This window comes from Pezoporus wallicus, unplaced genomic scaffold, assembly GCF_028554395.1.
Source record: "Pezoporus wallicus isolate ANWC-B61680 ecotype Strahan unplaced genomic scaffold, APGP_CSIRO_Pwel_v1 contig_3181, whole genome shotgun sequence".
Lineage (NCBI taxonomy): Eukaryota > Metazoa > Chordata > Aves > Psittaciformes > Psittacidae > Pezoporus > Pezoporus wallicus.
In genome coordinates this window covers 3,942,908-3,961,725 of record NW_026641700.1, presented here as the reverse complement: position 1 = coordinate 3,961,725, position 18,818 = coordinate 3,942,908, and the positions used below count along the sequence as shown (strand labels likewise).

Genomic DNA, 18,818 nt, shown 5'->3' with positions numbered 1-18,818 from the left:
CAATACTCTAGGTGAGGTCTCACAAGAGCAGAGCAGAGGGGCAGGATCACCTCCTTCAACCTGCTGGTCACGCTCCTTTTGATGCAGCCCAGGATACGGTTGGCTTTCTGGGCTGCAAGCACACACTGAAGCCAGCTCATGTTCATTTTCTCATTAACCAACACCCCCAAGTCCTTCTTCACAGGGCTGCTCTGAATTTCTTCTCCACCCATCTTGTAGCTGTGCCTGGGATTGCTCCAACCCAGGTGTAGGACCTTGCACTTCGCATGGTTAAACTTCGTAAGGTTGTACTTTCACTTGCAGCATATGCTTTGTACAGGCAAAATGGAATGTCTGATACATTTATTCATTCCAGGGCAACCACTTAATATTTGGATTTAAAATAGTAAGATGATTTAAAGATGCGGGTTAAAACCCCCAAAAGACGTAAGAGAACTTTGCAGTTCAATTAGTGGTTTTAGAAGAGAAAAACATCCACCAAGAACCTGCATCATCTACATGGGTTTTGAACACCTCCAAAGATGGTGATTCCACCACTTTCCTGGGAAGCCTGTTCAAATACCTGGCCACCCTCTCTGCTGGGTAATTTACACCAACCTGCTGGCACCTGCCAGAAGGAGCCCACCATCTGAGTAGAAAATAAATGCATCAGGCATTTAAATGAAAGTGGAATATAAATTCTATGGAAGTTAATGGCAATTTCTATAATTACTTCAAGATGATCAGGAAGAAAAAATATTTCATGTTTTGCCAGATTTTCAATTACCTTGATATACAAGACAAACACTTCCCACCCCTATCCTGTAGTCTTCCCCACAGTTGTTCATTTATCCATTCTAATAAATTTTCTCTATTTGTATTTACCTCTGCAAGTTAATCTCATTCTATAAAAATTAATTTTTGTGCCTCATTTTCCTAACGAATCGTGAAAGAGCACTGACCTAGCCCCATCTGAATCTTACTATCCCTTCATTAGTCTCATGCCACGGTACTGATCCTCTTTTATCCTACATAAAAGTTCATTATGGGGTTCACGACACTGTTCACAAGGCCTTTTACCACCAGAGAGAGCACTTCTCTATGGGAATCAAGCCCTTCTAAAGTTTTCCATGAGATTAAACAGTATGAATCTGACCTCACATATTGTTACAGCAAAATGGGCTAGTAGGAAGCTGCTGTTGGCCTGATTACTGCCCTCTGTATGGATAATACCCTGCTTTTCCCGTAGGGCTTCTCTGGATCACAATGGGTGGTTTTCGACCTTACACAATGTCAAGAGAAAAGAAGCCTTAGGCACCTCACTTTGTACACAAAACAAATAACCTGAGCACATTTCAAAAATCCATGCTGAGCTTTGTGTACATATTCCTGTCTGCTTTGGTCTCAAGAATGTTGTGAAATGCTTTATTATCAAAGGAATATAGAGGATGAAGCAGGTATCATTTGACTCCCCCCACCTTGTCTTCAGAAACTGCACTATAAACTCACCAGTCCTGCCATTCCGTGTTTGCACATGCTCCATCAGTCACTGCATTTTAATGGGAGAACATCTATAGCAGATGAACTGCAGAACATGGGAAACTCTGTCAGAACACATTAACCAGAAATCTTTGTGGTATCCACAGACAGTAAGACATGGTGACAACTCTCTTTCCAGGTAACTTTGGGGACCAGCTAAGCTTGATTACTCAAGCTTTTTATGACGACACTTACCAAAATACACACAGTTAGTTGGCAAAAGAAGAAAGCCATATTATGAAGACCATTCTTCAAAGAAATTAAAAAGAACAGCTACAGCAAGGGATATGGTTTTTACCAAAATATAACAGGGATATCTTAATAGCACTGAACAGTAACTACCCTACTTCATATTCCCAGTGAGGCAAAAAAAGAATCTTGCATAAAGATATGATGTTTCAGTACTCCTAGCAACAAATAACATACTCCTAGATATCTGTCAAAAGTAGTAAAACCTATTCTTGTTAAGTATCGGTTTACATCAGTCATAACATAATATGAATACTAAAAGTGTAAGAGTAAGAGGCTTTACTGAGTGCATTCAATGGAAAAAAAAAATAAAGACTTAGGAAAAAACTTTAGTCATATTGTATAAAAGCAGGTTCCCTGGTCTATAATTGCAGCATCAGTAAATAAAACTGAATAAGAGGAAATGCAACTCAGGTTTCCAGAGCCATTAAGGACTGCGAGGCTTTATTCCTACTGATGTTCACTTGAAAACATCATTGATACGGCTTCTGATTTAACAAAATAAAGACACACTGTTCGGAAAATTTCTTTTAAAAAGAAAAGAAATAACTGAAGCTCTTCAGCAAAAAAATCATTCACTGCATTTTTCAAAGCTTAAAAACTAACTAGCTGGTGACTACCATACAGGACTGACTGTCCTAACATGGAGATGGCACAGATGAGTAGAGCGAAGCACTAAAATTTTCTTCCAAACTAGCCCAAGAGCTAGCATATTTGTATTCAGACTAAGAAAATATTGTGCCATAATTTGTGTGTGCGCATATATGTGCATATGAATATATAATCACTGTATTCAGAAGCACGCATATTCAAATTTAACCTCTCTAGTACTCAACGCGGTCAATGGATTTTGTAGATGGCATATGTATAGTATCAAAGGAAACACAAAAGAAACAAATTATTTAATAATTTCCTCCCCCTCGCCCCACAAAGAGATTTACAGGTATATGAGTTTAATCATCAGTCTAAATTTTCAGCCTGTACCAAAACACATAGAATAATTTATAACTATTTACACATACATCCAATCTCACAAAGAGTAAATTCATTGAAATAAAACCTTTTTCCTTGTAAAGAATAAAGTGTCGGAAAAATTAAAATGTTTCCTTGTTGAGTAGTACTAAAACTTCTATGCCAGCTATAAACTTATTTAATTGTTAAGGTTTTTAGCTAAAGCATTGTTTGTTTGTTTCCAGAACATCCAAAACATTGTTTGTTTCCAGAATCTTTTAATTTGGAGCGCTCATAAAACCAGAGAGGCTTGCCACTGTTCTTGAAAGACTTTATTTCACAGTAGTAAGTCTTTAAATGCCAATGCTGCAGCTCTGAATAATATACATTTTTCAAAGCTTGACAGTTCTGGGATCTTCTCTTTGGCTTTCTCACGCATATTTCACCTGTTTGTGACAAGGGTCACTGACATCCAAAGACTCAGTGTTGAAATCAAATAAAATATAGTGAATTATTACAGCAATGTTTTTTCCTTAAACATTTCAAGATTTTAAAACATTGGGAATATGCCGTTACTGATGTGTGGCAGTTTTGATACTAATTACAATGACAATTCTCAAGAGACATGTACCTGTTTCCCCCCACATAAAAAAAAAAATTACTTTTTAATTAATCATAACAATTTCATGATGAGATGTGATTTGAGAGAACAAATTAGCACACACACAAAACCCAGCAAACACAAACTCAATATTAATTGCTGGAAATTTTTTTAATGAGCTGTTTGATCATTACAATGTTTTTTTGGCAGGGTCTACTGTTGACATCTTCAACGGTTTACATGAAAAGCTAATGCATTTTTAAGAGAAATAAGTCTGAATGGCTATTAATACTGGCCTGCCACGAAGATCAAATCTGTCTTAATACATCATTGAACAACACAGTATCTGTTGTTACTGACTGCATTCTTTAGCCTCTTCCTTCTCTCACCACTAGCGACAGAAGAAAGGTCTAAAAAACAAGGTCTATGTATACTAGTAGCTTTGCTCCTAGATTTCGACAAGAATTTTGTAACCTCTAACTAGATAGACTGCAACATGCATCAACAGCAGTTCTGACTGCTACAGGCAATTTGATGGAAAAATAAAAATACTAAAAAAGGCTTCAAGAGTTTGTTTTACATCTCAAAGCCCTCCTAAGAATACAGATTTTACTTTGTTTTGTTTCTGCCACATAACATCAGCAAGTTGACATTCAGAGTGGAGCTTTGTCTTTTATTTTTAAACACACAGCTATGAAGAAAAATCCAAGCCTTTGGCTGTATATATCTTGCTCCTGCCAGATGAGAATTAAGCAAGTAGACCCCTGAAACTTTAAAACAGATTTTTTCCCAGTGTATTTCCTACAGAACCTTAGAATAATTCAGGAGGAAAGGGATCTCTGGAATTCATTTACCCAACCTCCTACTCAAAACAGAACTGACTTCCAAGGCTGAGTTCTTAAAATTTCCAGAGCCTCTCTGGGTAACTTATTCCAGTGCTTATCCATTTTTACAGTGAGATTCTGAATGCTCTTTTCCATGTATCTAACCAGAATTTCCCTTGCTTTAACTTGTGACTATACCTTCCTGCTCTTTCACTGCTCACATCCATATCTTCTCTCTAAAATCCCTTCAAGAATTTGAAGACTGCAACAGGATCCCCCATGAGCACTTACTTTCTTCACAGTAAATAAAACCAGATTGTCAGCTTATCTTCATGGGTCATGCGCTCAGCTATCTGGACTGCCTCAGCGATGCTCTTTTAGATACACTCCCTTTTGTTGATGTCTCTCTTGCACTTTGGACCCAAAACTGTGCCCAGTACTCCACACATGATCACAAAAGCGCAGAGCACATGGTAATCACTTCCCTCAAACTGCTATTCACCCTTTTGCAAATGCAGCCCAGTGTGCAGTCAAGCTTTCATCTCCACAAAAGCTCACGTATCATGTTCAACTTGTTGCCCACAGGGACACCGAGGTCCTTTTTCACAAAGCTACTCTCCACCCAGTCAGTGCCCAGCCTGTACCTGCAGGACTTGTTTCAGATGCAGGACCTCATGACTTTGCATCTGTTGAACTTCATGAGGTTACTGCTGGGGCACTCTTGCAGCTTACTGAGCTTCCTATGAATTTTTTTCAAGCTTTGTACACTGTCATACTACTGATTTTACCATATTTAGTGTTATCTGCAGAACTGGTAAGCATTCAATGCATCTTGTCACCAAGGTCACTCAGGAAGATGTTAAACAGCACTGGCCTCACTATCAGTTCTTGGGGAGTGCCATAACCAATCATCTGTCTATATGACTGTGAAAGATTGATCGTTGACAGTTTGAACTTGATAGTTGGTGATTTTCTAATCTACTTTGTACTCCGCTCATCCAACCCCTATCTCACCAATGTGGCTATAACAATCCTATGGGAGACCATGATGGACCATGATGAAAACTTTAAGTCCAAAAATATTCACACTTCACCATAGAAAGTAATGAGGTTGGTCTTACAAAGTCTGCATGTAAATCTGTGCTGGCTATTCCAAATCACTTTCCTCTACTTCATGTACCCTCAAATGGCTTTTATAAAGACTTGCTCCATATACTTCTCAGCCATTGATAATTGACTGGCTAGCTTCTAGTTCTTGCCTTTTCTGAAGACATGAGTGATATTTACCTCTTTGCAGGCATCCTTATTTTATATTCTTCCCATATAGATCCATTGAAAATGTAACATTATGCTTGCCACTGAAAAATTTCCCAGTATATGATTCCACAAGAAAAACTCCAACAGGCTTTACTGTAATGTCCTATGGGTGTAAGGTCAGAGAACACGCCAAAAATGTGAGCTACTTCTTTTAAAGAAATCTAATTTTTATTACACCACATAAAAATAATACTTCAGAGTATCCCATATTACTACTTACTTGAGGACATCCTTGGTGGTATTCTGATTTGAAATCAACTGCATTTCTCTACAGTCCTTAACTGCCTTTGGTAAGAAGAATGCTGTCATTTTATCAGTAGAGTTTTGCTACCTCTTTCAGGGAAGGAAAAAAAAAACCCAAACAAAAAAACATTAAAGGTACTATTTTTGCAAAAGCAAAAAGAGAAAGAGGCAGCATTGAAATTGGAATTTTACTGAGAATAAGCAGCTATGCATACGCATCCATCTGTGTTTTACTATACATAAGTGGTTTTATGATACCAAAGCTTTATGACTAGTAACAACTCAATCAAAAGTGAGAAAAAAGGAGCTAAGCGCAGCCAGAACTATGACCATGAAATGATTGTTTGTTCTTCCAGTTGATTATCAAATAAAAACACAGAAAGAGAAAAAAAAAAAAAACACAAACAAAAAAAAAACAAACAAAAAAAAACCCCACACCATCTATGACATATTATCAAAATAGTTAAATCAGAGGACCAAGAAAAAGACAAATTCTGTCTTTCCCCAGGGGGAAAACATCTATTCACAATATAAGCTGTAAAGATTCAAAACTCTACCAAATTTGAGGACAGGAATGGAAGTGGAAGGAGGAATTTTTTTTATGCACTTCTTAACAGTATTGTTAGTTCTATTGTGATGGAATGAGAATTTCTCAAAGGTAGGAATGGGGTTCTTTTGGCAAAAAAAAGTGGACAGGTAAGTTAAAAGTTCCCAAGAATAATTATAAATAGAAAAGATTCAACAGAAGAAAAATAATACTACTTCATTTCTGAATAATCTTTCACAAAATTGCTAATCAACTGCACTCAGAGATATCAAAGTGAGTAATTTTGACATTTCCAGTTTTCCTTTCACTGTACTTAGCTACGAATGAAATTGCTTAAAGCTCTTAAAATGTTTGATCAGAAAATTATTTTTCATTAACTTTCTCATTTTTTTCTACAACATCATGGGATCCAGCACAGAGGGAGATTATGTCATGGTTTTGGTTCTAGTCTAGAAGTCATTACTATGCTAAAGCCTCAGTATTACTTTTATAGTGAAAAAGTTACACATTCATGTTATACTCCATATAATAATTTTTATACTATCCCCACTAGGAAGGCTTACATTTAAAAACATATTACCCTGACATAAAGTGTCTAGAGAAGAATTTTAAGAAATTAATTTTGATTACAGGACACAGAATTAGTTGAGTAAAGGGAGCTGCTTTGCTTATAATTAGTGTATCATCCCAGCTCTCTAATTTCATATATATGGAAAACTGAGAGGAATTCTTGATGATGTCTACATATCTACAATGCTATCTGCACGGGGACTCATGCCAGGATAACGTATAAGCATTAATGTGAGAAACAAAGGAAAGACATTATACAAATTAACTCACTCCCACAGTAGTAGTGTGAACTGTAGATTAGAATTGATGCTTCCTCGATGATGTAAACTGAACTGGCATAAATGTGTGCTAACATTAATTCATCAATTAATTCCTCAAAGGAGTGTGGAACGTGCCTCCCTCTCTTAAAATCAACAGGAGTTTATAATTAATTTCATTGGAGATGGTCTTAAAACACTAATCTTGAGATAGTTCTTCCTATGGTGAAACATGTCAGAGGATAAAAAAATTAACTAAAGCTTTCAGTGAGGTGACCACAAGGAAAACAGTGTATTTTCAAACAAAGGAGTAAAAAATCAGAAATAAGAAAAAGCATTACCAAAATGTGTGTCACTAGTACTTTATTTTTCTTCTACTCAAATATACTTTAAAAAATTCTCCTTCCATTATGTAATATCCTAAAAATTAAACAAAATCATATCATATGAGGGATACAAAATTTTCCTTTTGCAGCCTCACTGAGGAATAAGGAAAATAACTGAATATTGGAAAAGCTAGCTGTCAGGAAATTAATACCGGGAATTGTTGATAAACTCAGTCTGTTGTCATGACTCATAGATGATTTGTTGTCTACCAGATGCCAGGGCAGAAGAAAAAAGAAATCCCATCATATTAAAAGATGACAAGTTACTGAGAAGGTCTGGAAGAAAGCCATGGTCATCATAATCTATATTGGACCTCATGATATAATCAGAACTGAATGGAGATCCTGCAAAAAAGGTTTCAACAGTTTATTAGCTGTACACGTAAGCAGAGATCAAATGCTAACTCTTAGAAACGAGACTGGTGCCACACTCAGGGAGAAGCAAAGAATGGCAGACCAACATCTCACAGGAGTTCAGAAGCACCACAGATGGACACAGATTGCTCCCAGAGTAACTGAACCTTACACAGCTCATTTAGTATTGATTATCGATATTCATGCTACAGCAGAAAACATTAAGACAAAACACCTAAAACAGTATTAACTTTAAAATGGAGGGACAAACCAATTCAGACACATAGATCTAGCCTGAAGCCCTAAGAAGAGACTATGTTGGTATTAGGCAGAAGTGCAAAGAGAGCAAGATGACATTACTTCTTGGTTTTTGCAAGCATATCTTAAGCACAGACTTGAGGACTAAAAGGGCATTCATTTTTCAACACAGAAGAAAAAGTGTTGTACATCTAGAAGAAACATAAAGGCCTGAAGACATGCAGACATAAATGTCTAAAAAGTACAAGTGAACTATGAACGAATAACATTTGGAACACATAGAATAAGAACTGGAAGCATGAAAGAAGATAAAATATACATAGCAAGCAGGCACACAGTGGGTGAAGATTTTCACCCTTTAACCTGCATATAACAGCAACCTTTGTGTGCTGTTGAAGGAACCTTTAAGTACCTCAGCCCCTATTGTCTTAGCATAGCAATTACAAACCTTTGCTAGAAGGCAGTAAGGACCCACTTCTGAATTTCTTCCAGTTGTATGATACAGTTGTGAAACCTTTCATGAACAAACATTCATGTCCTTTTGATGAAGACAACTTGCTAAACATCTTGCTTTGGGATGGTATCCAAAAGATAAACTGCTGGTGATATAAAAAGTGAACCTGTGCAGTCTTACATTCAGGAAGAAAAACAGAAAAAAAAACCAATTCTCTTTAACTTTTTCGACCTACTGTTAAGAGGCTTGTTTAGACCCTAGGCAGATGTTCTTGGTGGTTAAGACTCTTCATATAATTGAAATGGTTTCATAATTAACTGCCACAGCAGGTTTTATTCAGATGTCACCTAAAATGATGGAAAGGAAAGGAATTTGCCAGTTGAGACGAAAAACATACTTCAACAAAGGACATAAGCATACTCTTAAGTGCCCTTGATGAACAATAAGGAACTTCAATACTGTCTTAAGCATATTTAGCCATAAATTTCCACTTATCCCCCAGCTTCTGAAGAACTAATCATAATTAAACACATTTTTCTAGGTTCTTATATTATTATTATTTTTCATTGTCATGTTATTCAGTAGACCAGATACACTACATGAAAAATTGTTTAAACACAATGAATTTCTCCTCCAGAAATCCAAAATAATGGATTTATATATAATAATGTTTTGAGGATTGCTAAAATATAAATGAACTTAGTGACTTCATGGCATTACAGAAGTTATTCCAGGTGTACTCATCAAACTTTCTCCCCAGCCTCCCCACAACTTGCTACAATGCTAGGGTTTACCTATGATTGGTCTGTATTAAACTTTAGTAACATCCCTTTGTATTTATTTGCAATAGATAGCAGCCAGCTAACTACAGTAAGTCTGCAATGGATATTTGCACACGTGTAAAGAGTTTGTCTACAATTACCACCCATCATTTTTGTGTCTTCACAAAGCCAAGTGGATCCTAGTGCACTTATCAGGGGAAATAGGAACATCATGCATGTGGTTGGTGTGAGCTGGCTCTTTCTTGAACTTCATTCATTTAATGATACCCATGTTACCACATGATAAAACTTAGTGATTAGCTATAATGCCAGATTGTGGGTATTATATTTCCGAATATAATAAAAAAATTCTGCAAACACAAGTAGTGCTTTAAGAGCATATTTTGCTTGTAAAAGTGCTCTTAAAAGCAGAAACTATGTTCAATAAATGGAATAGGAACATGATGAAAACAAACAAGTGCTTTGGAATGAGAAGAAAGATTTACATCTGAGAGCAGTGGAAGTGACAACACATTGCCCTCAGCAAGTCCTACTTGTCCAGGGATCTCCAGCTTGGGTATCTGGGAAGTATTACAGAATGCCCTGAAGGAACCTGCTCTGCTTCTTTACAAAATACTGGTATCTATAACCCACAAACTAGGGGCTTACAACCAGAAGATAACACATATTGGAGTTACTGTTAACTGGCCACGAGGCTCTGCATCAGAAAATTAAAAAAAAAACAACTTTGCAAGAGACATGATTTCCAGAGACATCTCAAGTTGATGTGACAAAGCCTGTTTCCCAGGAAACAAACACGGAATCCCTTCTTCTGATGGAAAAAACACTCTGTCTGATGATTTCCTCCATCACTGAATGCCTTATCCAATCCTCTGTCTTTGAAAGGAGGACTAATGCAATGAAAAGAGCAGGTGACACCATTTCCCGAAAGCTGTAGCTCTGTAGTTTACCACCTTAAAGTAAGATTCTATCTGCTCCAAAGCTACCAGTTTTCATGACCAAAAAACTTGACAGCAGAAGTGTAAAGTGTAGCAACAGAACTAGAAAAGAACCAGCAATAAAAAAGTGCAAGGAGGAGGCTCTGCAAGTGGTTTAGGTGAGTATTCTGGATACCCTACCTGCAGGACAGTAAAAAGTCAGGATTTACACACACACAAAAAAAAAAATCATAAAAGATTAAATATTTTCAATGATCAGTGTGCAAAAAAATTTACAGCATTGATACTATGAAATTCTTATCTCAAGAGTTGTAGAAAACTACATTCAACCACCAAATGCAGTTGAAAAAAATAAAGTATGTGTGAAACAAATTTTGTTCATATTGTAGGGTACCTGTCAGTATAATTGTAGCAAATTACTCTTCATTCTTAAATAATATCTCCTGCTGAATTAACAGGTTTGCTTTTTGAAGTTAGCAAGGAGGAAATAAAAAGGATTATTTAATTCTGATCTTTTTCCTTTCTTTCATGCATTCACTGTCCTTGCTCACAGCACAATGAGATTTTTCTAAGATGAAATTTCACTGAAAAAAAAGTTCTAGGCAGGTTTAGTTTAAAAGAAAGAAAATGAAACTTGCTAAACTGGATAGTCTTTGGGCTATGAATTCAAAGAGCTACGTAAAGAAACTACTGCCAAATGCCTCTCTGGCTCCTATGTTTTAAAAGCATAATGTTTCAGAAACCAATTTTTAAAGTGAAAGGACTTCTATTAATTTTGTGCCATTTCTCATCTCCATTAGTTTTCCACCTGTTATCTAATGTATTGTAAGAAGTATTGCAGAGGTAAGCAGTTTTAGGTTTTGCCCTAACCATGCCTCATTCACTCATGGTGATTCAGCAGTCCATTGCAAATTATTTTGGAACTAAACATGGGCTGTTGCCCCATACAAATCAGTCCTGCATTTCTGTTGGCCCTTCCGATACGAAACACACAAACCTGTCCTGCTTTGTGGGAATAATTCAGAGATAAAGCAAAACAATAAGTCAAAATTCCAGTATTTTTCCCAACCTTTCCACATATGTAAGTTCCAAGCAAGCATACAATTTTTCAAAGGCATATACAACCCGTAGTACAGTCCATGAATTGCTTCATTTGGAAACAGGGTTTTCTTGTGCATAGTGCAAACACTCCTCTCATTCAACATGAGATATAATGAAAAACTACTGATGACGAAGCCTTGGAAGATAATCTCATAAAGCAGAGCCTTTACTTAATTTTAATTTACAGCAAAATTTAATCTCAAGAATTATCAGACCACTAACCTGGACATTGAACATAACAGCTGTCTTCTGTGATGATCATACTTCTAAAGAAGAAATACCATTCTCATAAATGACATATGTACACCAATGACGGTACATTGAATAAACTGTATCATACATGTTTAACAGTTACTTCAGTGACCTTCAAAAAGCATCATTTGTGTGCACACAGTAAACTGAAGGGGTCAAGTCATCATTTTTTTTAATCATGGTCATGTGTCGCTCGGGCTTCCTGGGGTCTCATCAACAAAAAGTTCATTTGTCCGAAAAACGCTGCCTGTATTTCATAAATACCAGTTTTGAGAAAACTTACTGTGGAAGCTCTGTCAAGTTCTGATTTCTACTTGACTTACAAAAGGGATCTCTAACAAGGTCTCTGCTCAAAGTGCGGAGAGGGGTGGTTACTCAGACATTCAGCTGTAATACAGTTCTGACCTAGCAAGAAACATTTAATATCGGTGTCTATTTTAGTTAATGTTCAGTTTAAAAAAACTGAAATATCAAAGGCTAGTAAGATGGGAATATCATTCCCTTACTCTCTTCCCTACGTAGCTCTCTCAGTTGAGTGCTACTTTTGATTATACTCAAAGATCTGCCAGATTTGGAAAGACTCAAGTTTCAGGCAACCCCCAAAAATAACTGCACCTTGAAACAAAGAGCTAGATAGTCAATCTCCTATTTTCTGTCTACAAATGGATGCAGGTATACATGATGCAGGGATACTTTTAAGAAGGAAAATAAAAACCCTGCCAGAATTCAAGCGTTGAAACACGACTGAAGCCCTCTGACACTAATATCAGCATTGATTAATTACTAATTCTTTCATTACCATGGATAAAAGCAGAAAAATGAACTTGAGAAAAACACACTCTACCATTAGCAAAATTATTGTGCTAAAAATAATGATAAAATTTTACCTTAAACGAAGACAGCAATAACATTAGACTTTTTGTTTATTTGTTTAGAACAAATTCATTTGTGGATAACCATATTGCACCTTTAATAAATTAGGAAATCAATCTCTATGCATTTTCACAGCTCCTACTAATAGCAGTGGTATTCCTCATAAGCCTGAACTATGAACAGTGGCACATGTTATAATCCTGCCACCTAAGCAGAAAATGATTTGCGCTGCTCAGTGGGTTTTTGTTTGTTTTATTGTTTTATTTTAAGGAAATGAGCAACACACCTCTTACACAGAAAAGCACTCACATCCAACACACTTCAGTAACATACCTACATTATTCCTCACAGATTACTAAAATACCTATATAAGGACTCATGTTCTGCATATCCCTCTGCAGACAAGAAGCAACTCATGGCACAAAATAATAAGCAAAGCGTGAGGTCTGAAGAAAGAGTCTGAAAGTCCTAAGTAAATCATATTAAAACCATTATTTATGTGACATGGTACATAGAAGCAGGGTGCAATACAGTACAACTCTACCCACAGAGCAGCAAAGTTGACTATACCTGTTATGACATTGAGGAAATTATAACCCAGTAATGTTTTTTCCTGTCAGAGACCATCATTTGCCTCTATTATCTGCTTTTGTATATGCAGCCACAAACATTTTTCTTTGAGGCATACAACTCACTCTGATAGGAAAACATGCAACCTACTATAAAATGCTTTTCCCAAAGCTGCCAAGAAAATCAATTAAAACCAAAATAACCTTTGTTCCATCTCTGTTTGACTTCAGTTATGATCTTTAAACAGACATATGCTTGCTATGGGTTGAACCCGAATTAGCACACTAAAGCGAAATGAGTTTGGGAATGTATTTGTTCTGCGTAACGTATTTGTTTCAATTTATTTTGCAACCACCTTACATTCATCAAAAGCAACCATACCCCCAGCAAGTATAACCTTTCTAGTCGACCGTGAAATATGGAATATCACTGATTATGCTGAAAACCATCAAAATGCAAATGGAATGAGAAAGGATCTGAATCAACATCATCACATAAGCAAAGCATAAAATGAAAATACTTCTAACAACACAGATGGTATACCTTTAGCTATTTGCCAGATGCTCACGCTAGGGGTGACACCAAGCACTCTGAGGTCACCAGAAGCCTTCGTCTTAAATTCAAAAAATTTGTTGTCTGAATTTAAGAAATGTTTTGACTCACATATATAGACTCTACTGCACATTGCTGCAATTCTCTCAACAAAAAATGGCAAAAAGGTACACATATTTTAATGCTTACCATTATCACCTTTGAGATTGCCATTGCTGAGCTGTTTTAACCTCTTCTGATGGGACTTGCCATTGTAGTGGATTTGTGCCTGAGCAGCAGAGTTCAGCTGAATGTTACAAACATTACACAAAGTGAAATTTGTGTGTTTCTTTTCTCTCTCCTTCTTTTCTTCAGTGACATCAGGTGCTAACTCTTTCTCACCCTCTCTGTCTGGGACGGATGTGAAATCTGAGTTGTACGATTGGTTATCACCTGGTAAATCAGGGCTCCAGGGCTTCTTCATATTTTCTGTGGGGAAAAGACGTAAGAGGGATAAGCGATGAGCAATACGAAACAATATACACACGATTTCTACATCTGCAAACAAAAACGTGAGAGAAACAGCCTTGTAGACAGTGGAAAAGAAGGGGAAGGAGGTTCTCCAGGCACTGGAGCAGAGACTGCTCTCCAGCTCACGGTGAAGGCTATGATGATACAGGTTGTCTCCCTACAGCACGCGGAATACCTCAATTAGCAGACAGCCAACCTGCAGCCCAAGGGAAACCCCACACCAGAGCAGGCAGACATGCCATAAAGGAAGCTGCAGATCATGGAAAACCCATGCTTTGAGGGGAAACAAAACAAAACAAAACAAAAAAGGAGGAGGGGGAGTGAGGGGGAGGAGAGTTAGTCAGGGTTTCCTGTATTTACATATTCTGGTCTGCTGCAATTACAAGAAGAAAAAATAACCCCCTTATATTTTATTCTGCAAAACATAAATGCATAGTCCCCACTCCTGAGTTTATTAATTAGGTATTTAGCAACCCCTAGTCACCCCCTCTCCAATTCCCATGAATGCTTTCAAGCCCATCTAATCATTCCATAACTTGTCTCGTTCAAAATAGTTCAAAGACAAACAATAAACATGTTCTATTAGTTTCTTATCTTAACCTCCCAGGATTATAATTCAAGGGTAGTTAGTTTATACTCAGCTAATACCAAACTGTAACAACTACAAGAAATGAGAAGATAATCTCATCTGCAAAACTTCAAGTGAAGCCAATGTAAACATGAGTTTCTGTGATTAAAGGTGAGCAGAAATGGAACAGGTGAAGTACTCTGTGCATTGCAAGCCTAATTTGCTATTCACAGAGTGCAAAATCTTATACCAACTTAGCATCTTAATGAGACCTTTAAATAGCATATGAAAGTTTAAATTGCTTGTTCTCCTAGACTTAGTGAATAAATGAAGGTCTAGCCAAAGAATCTAATCGGTACATTGAATGACAAAATTACTGCAGACTTAAATATGATGATACTATTTGATCTCTATCTGAGAAATCAGTCAACCTAAAGACAAAAATGATGATTGCAGCAACACAAGAAAATGGCTACAGACTCATTTGATCCCAGATCCAGACAAGGTTCGGTATCTAAAAATAAATCTAAACAGGCCTTCAGATTTAGGTCTGATTACACCAAAATACTGCAAATCACTTGAGAGAGCTTCAAATATTGTGAATTTCATCAGCAAAACGTTTTGCCAGTCCTCCCAAGGATTTAAACACATTTACTGCTTTCCAATCAAATCATAAAGATCAATTTATCTAAAGATGCAAATCTAACACCTGCCAATATTCAAAATGGTCCCAATCTCAGTTTTCAGATTTGCCTGCTATCTAACTAGCATTGTGTTGTTTTATGGTAACAAATCTTATTTCTTTTAAGCAAGCAGAGACCCAGTTCTGAAAAAGCTCCAACCTGCTGTACATTAAAACCTCACTCAACCAGTTCAGTTGGTATTACTATTCCATTTTTTGCATGTAGTCAATTCTTACCTAGGATTTTAACTGCCCACAGCAAGAGATGAGAAAGCAGGCTAAAGAATTCATTCCAAAGCAAAATTAGAGAAGGGAAAAAAAAAAAAAAAAAAAAAAAAGGGAAAAAAAAAGCAGCATCATAAAAGCAGTTATTTAATAAAATCAAACCTATCATACCAACAGATGATAGGAACTTTTATAGACAAATTGCAACTCTCCCATAAGACATTATGGGACTGGAAGCTTAGGGGAAAACTTGAGGGTTTTGTATAGTAGATCTGTAGCATATTTCTAACAGAAGGAGGAGGTTTCTCCTGACGAAGCAGCACAGTTTGCTGAAGATATTGTTCATTCCAAAGAGGTATATTCATCTGTCTGAAATATTTTTAAGTTTAGATGTTAAGTCTTTAATCAAAGCATTACAAGGATGACTTTCTAACATGATAGCACTAGTTTTACTGAATTGCTCTGGATGACAGTAACTTTTCAGAAATCCCAGCTTATAGACATCTGTACATTAATACATATATACTTCTGCACTGAAAGTATTCTCCACTAGAGAGCAGTATAAATTTAAAATTACAAGTAAAACATACCTCTAGACATACAGTGCTAGCCATATAGACATGAGATTACTATAATATAAGGTGTCTTCTAACCAAGGTATAAAACTTTGTAAGCAAATGTAATGCAGTAAATTAAACAAATCTTATACACTATGTGTACACATATCTAATTCCTTTTGAAACATTTAAACAAATAAGCTGGCAGCCTAATAAAGTACACTAGCATGTTACTGCATCCCTCCAGAATGCAAGTTAACACAGACTAATAATATATGAGATTCTTATTTTTGGCATACAGAACACTTCTGTCTTGCATCTTTTTCCAGAAAAAGCAATTATAAAATGCACAGTCAACACAGACACAGAAAAGTAATAAGGGAAATTCCACCTTGGAAACAAAAAAAATGAGCATCTATGATTTGATTTCTCTTTCATTAGAAAGCTGTGATGGCATCAGAGCTGCAGTATATTTTTGCCTTCTGACATGTCTCTCAAATCAGAGAAAGGGGATAATTCTTCACTAAGGGCAAATAACACCTGATCAATTTGGTGGCCTTTCTATGACGGGGCTACAGAACTGATGGATGGGGCAAAGCAGCTGATGTCATCTACCTGTACTTGTGCAAAGCATTCAACACTGTCCCACATGACATCCTTGTCTCTAAATTGGAGAGACATCAATTTGATGGATGGACCACTCGGTGGATAAAGAACTGGCTGGATGGCCGCACGCAAAGAGTTGTGGTCAATGGCTCAATGTCCAACTGGAGACCAGTAACGAGTGGTGTCCCTCAGGGATCGGTGTTGGGACCGGTCTTGTTCAACATCTTTGTTGCTGACATGGACAGTGGGATTGAGTGCGCCCTCAGCAACTTTGCCGATGACACCAAGCTGTGTGGTTCAGTTGATACCCTGGAGGGAAGGAATGCCATCCAGAGGGACCTCGACACGCTTGTGAGGTGGGCTGATGCCAACCTCATGAAGTTTAACCATGTCAAGTGCAAGGTCCTACACCTGGGTCGGAGCAATCCCAGGCACAGCTACAGGTTGGGCAGAGAAGAGATTCAGAGCAGCCCTGTGGAGGAGGACTTGGGGTTATTGATGGGTGAGAAAATGAACATGAGCTGGCTTCAGTGTGCACTCGCAGAACAGAAAGCCAACCGTATCCTGGGCTGCATCGAAAGGAGCATGACCAGCAGGTCGAAGGAGATGATCCTGCCCCTCTGTTCTGCTCTCATGAGACCTCACCTGGAGTATTGTGTGCAGTTCTGGTGTCCTCAACATAAAAAGGACATGGAACTGTTGGAACAAGTCCAGAGGAGGGCCACGAGGATGATCAGGGGGCTGAAGCACCTCCCATATGAAGCCAGGATGAGAAAGTTGGGGCTGTTCAGCCTGAAGAAGAGAAGGCTGCGTGGAGACCTCATAGCAGCCTTCCAGTATCTGCAGGGGGCTGACAAAGATGCTGGGGAGGGACTCTCCATTAGGGACTGCAGTGACAGGACAAGGGGTAATGAGTTAAAACTTAAGCAGGGAACGATCAGGAAGAAGTTCTTTACTGTAAAGGTGGTGAGGCACTGGAATGGGTTGCTCAAAGAAGTGGTAAATGCTCCATCCCTGGCAGTGTTCAAGGCCAGGTTGGACAGAGCCTTGGGTGACATGATCTAGTCTGAGGTATTCCTGCCCAGGGCAGGGGGAGTGGAACTTAATGATCTTAAGATCCTTTCCAACCCAAACTATCTTACGATTTTATGATAACTGCAGACCAGGTATCAAATAGGAAAACAAAAGTTTCAGGAAGATGTTATTATATTACAGTCTGCTACCATTTCCTTTACAGATACAAAGGGATTTCTGAGTATATAATGGTATTACTAAAGGACTAAGGTGAAATAGTAGACCTGTACAAAACACTTGATCTGATGCTGTAAAACAACATTACACAGCAGTACTCAGTATGTAGATTGGATACAAATGGTTTGAGAGGAAAAAAAAAAAAAAAAAGCCCCAAACATGAAGACAAAAAAATTTGAAAAAAAGTAGCAGTTTAAAACATTGAGTACTTCCTACCTGATATTCCTTAAAGGACAAGGAAATAAAGACAGCAAAGGATAAAGGGGAAGACATCCTACTGAGTGTAACTTGCTGGTATATTTTTAGAATACAATTTACAACTCCAACTAGTATTTTAAAAGAAGAAAAACATCAAGTTTGTGAAATCTTTTAAAGATCCACCAGTGTTTAAATTAACGCACCTCCAGATTAATTCTTGCAAAGCAGCAGACTTTCAGTTTCTGCCCGCATTACTGCATACTTTATTTTTTCGACTGAAATGTTCAGACAGCAATTTTGATTGGTGGGAGTTAAGGAAAAGAATGCTTAGTTTATTCTATTGGAAAATTCCATGGAAAATGGTTAGAAGAAAACATAATAATCTAAATTTAAAATGCAATTTTTAATTGCTATCAATATCTTACCAGTCTGATCAATAGGCATTAAATGAAAACCCTCTTTCCCTGCTGCCCCATTACAGAGTTAATCTTGACTATAATGGTTACATATCTTAGCCATCAGTTTTGCAGATAACTTTTCCCTCTCTTCTCTCTTCCCCTTCCACCCCCCCACCCCCCCACCCCCCACAGAAAAAAAAAAATCTAACTTCTCGACCTTTAGGAA

General features: G+C 37.3%; 1 protein-coding gene across 2 annotated transcripts in view; it reads right to left on the bottom strand.

Annotated features, from left to right (window-relative positions):
• Positions 1-18,818, bottom strand: part of ZNF385D (zinc finger protein 385D) — a 416,419-nt gene that overhangs the window by 313,962 nt on the left and 83,639 nt on the right. For both annotated transcript variants that reach the window (XM_057424835.1, XM_057424836.1), the window contains exon 2: positions 13,787-14,065. In XM_057424835.1, the coding sequence (XP_057280818.1) occupies positions 13,787-14,065 (279 nt within the window). The remainder of the gene's footprint in view (positions 1-13,786; positions 14,066-18,818) is intronic.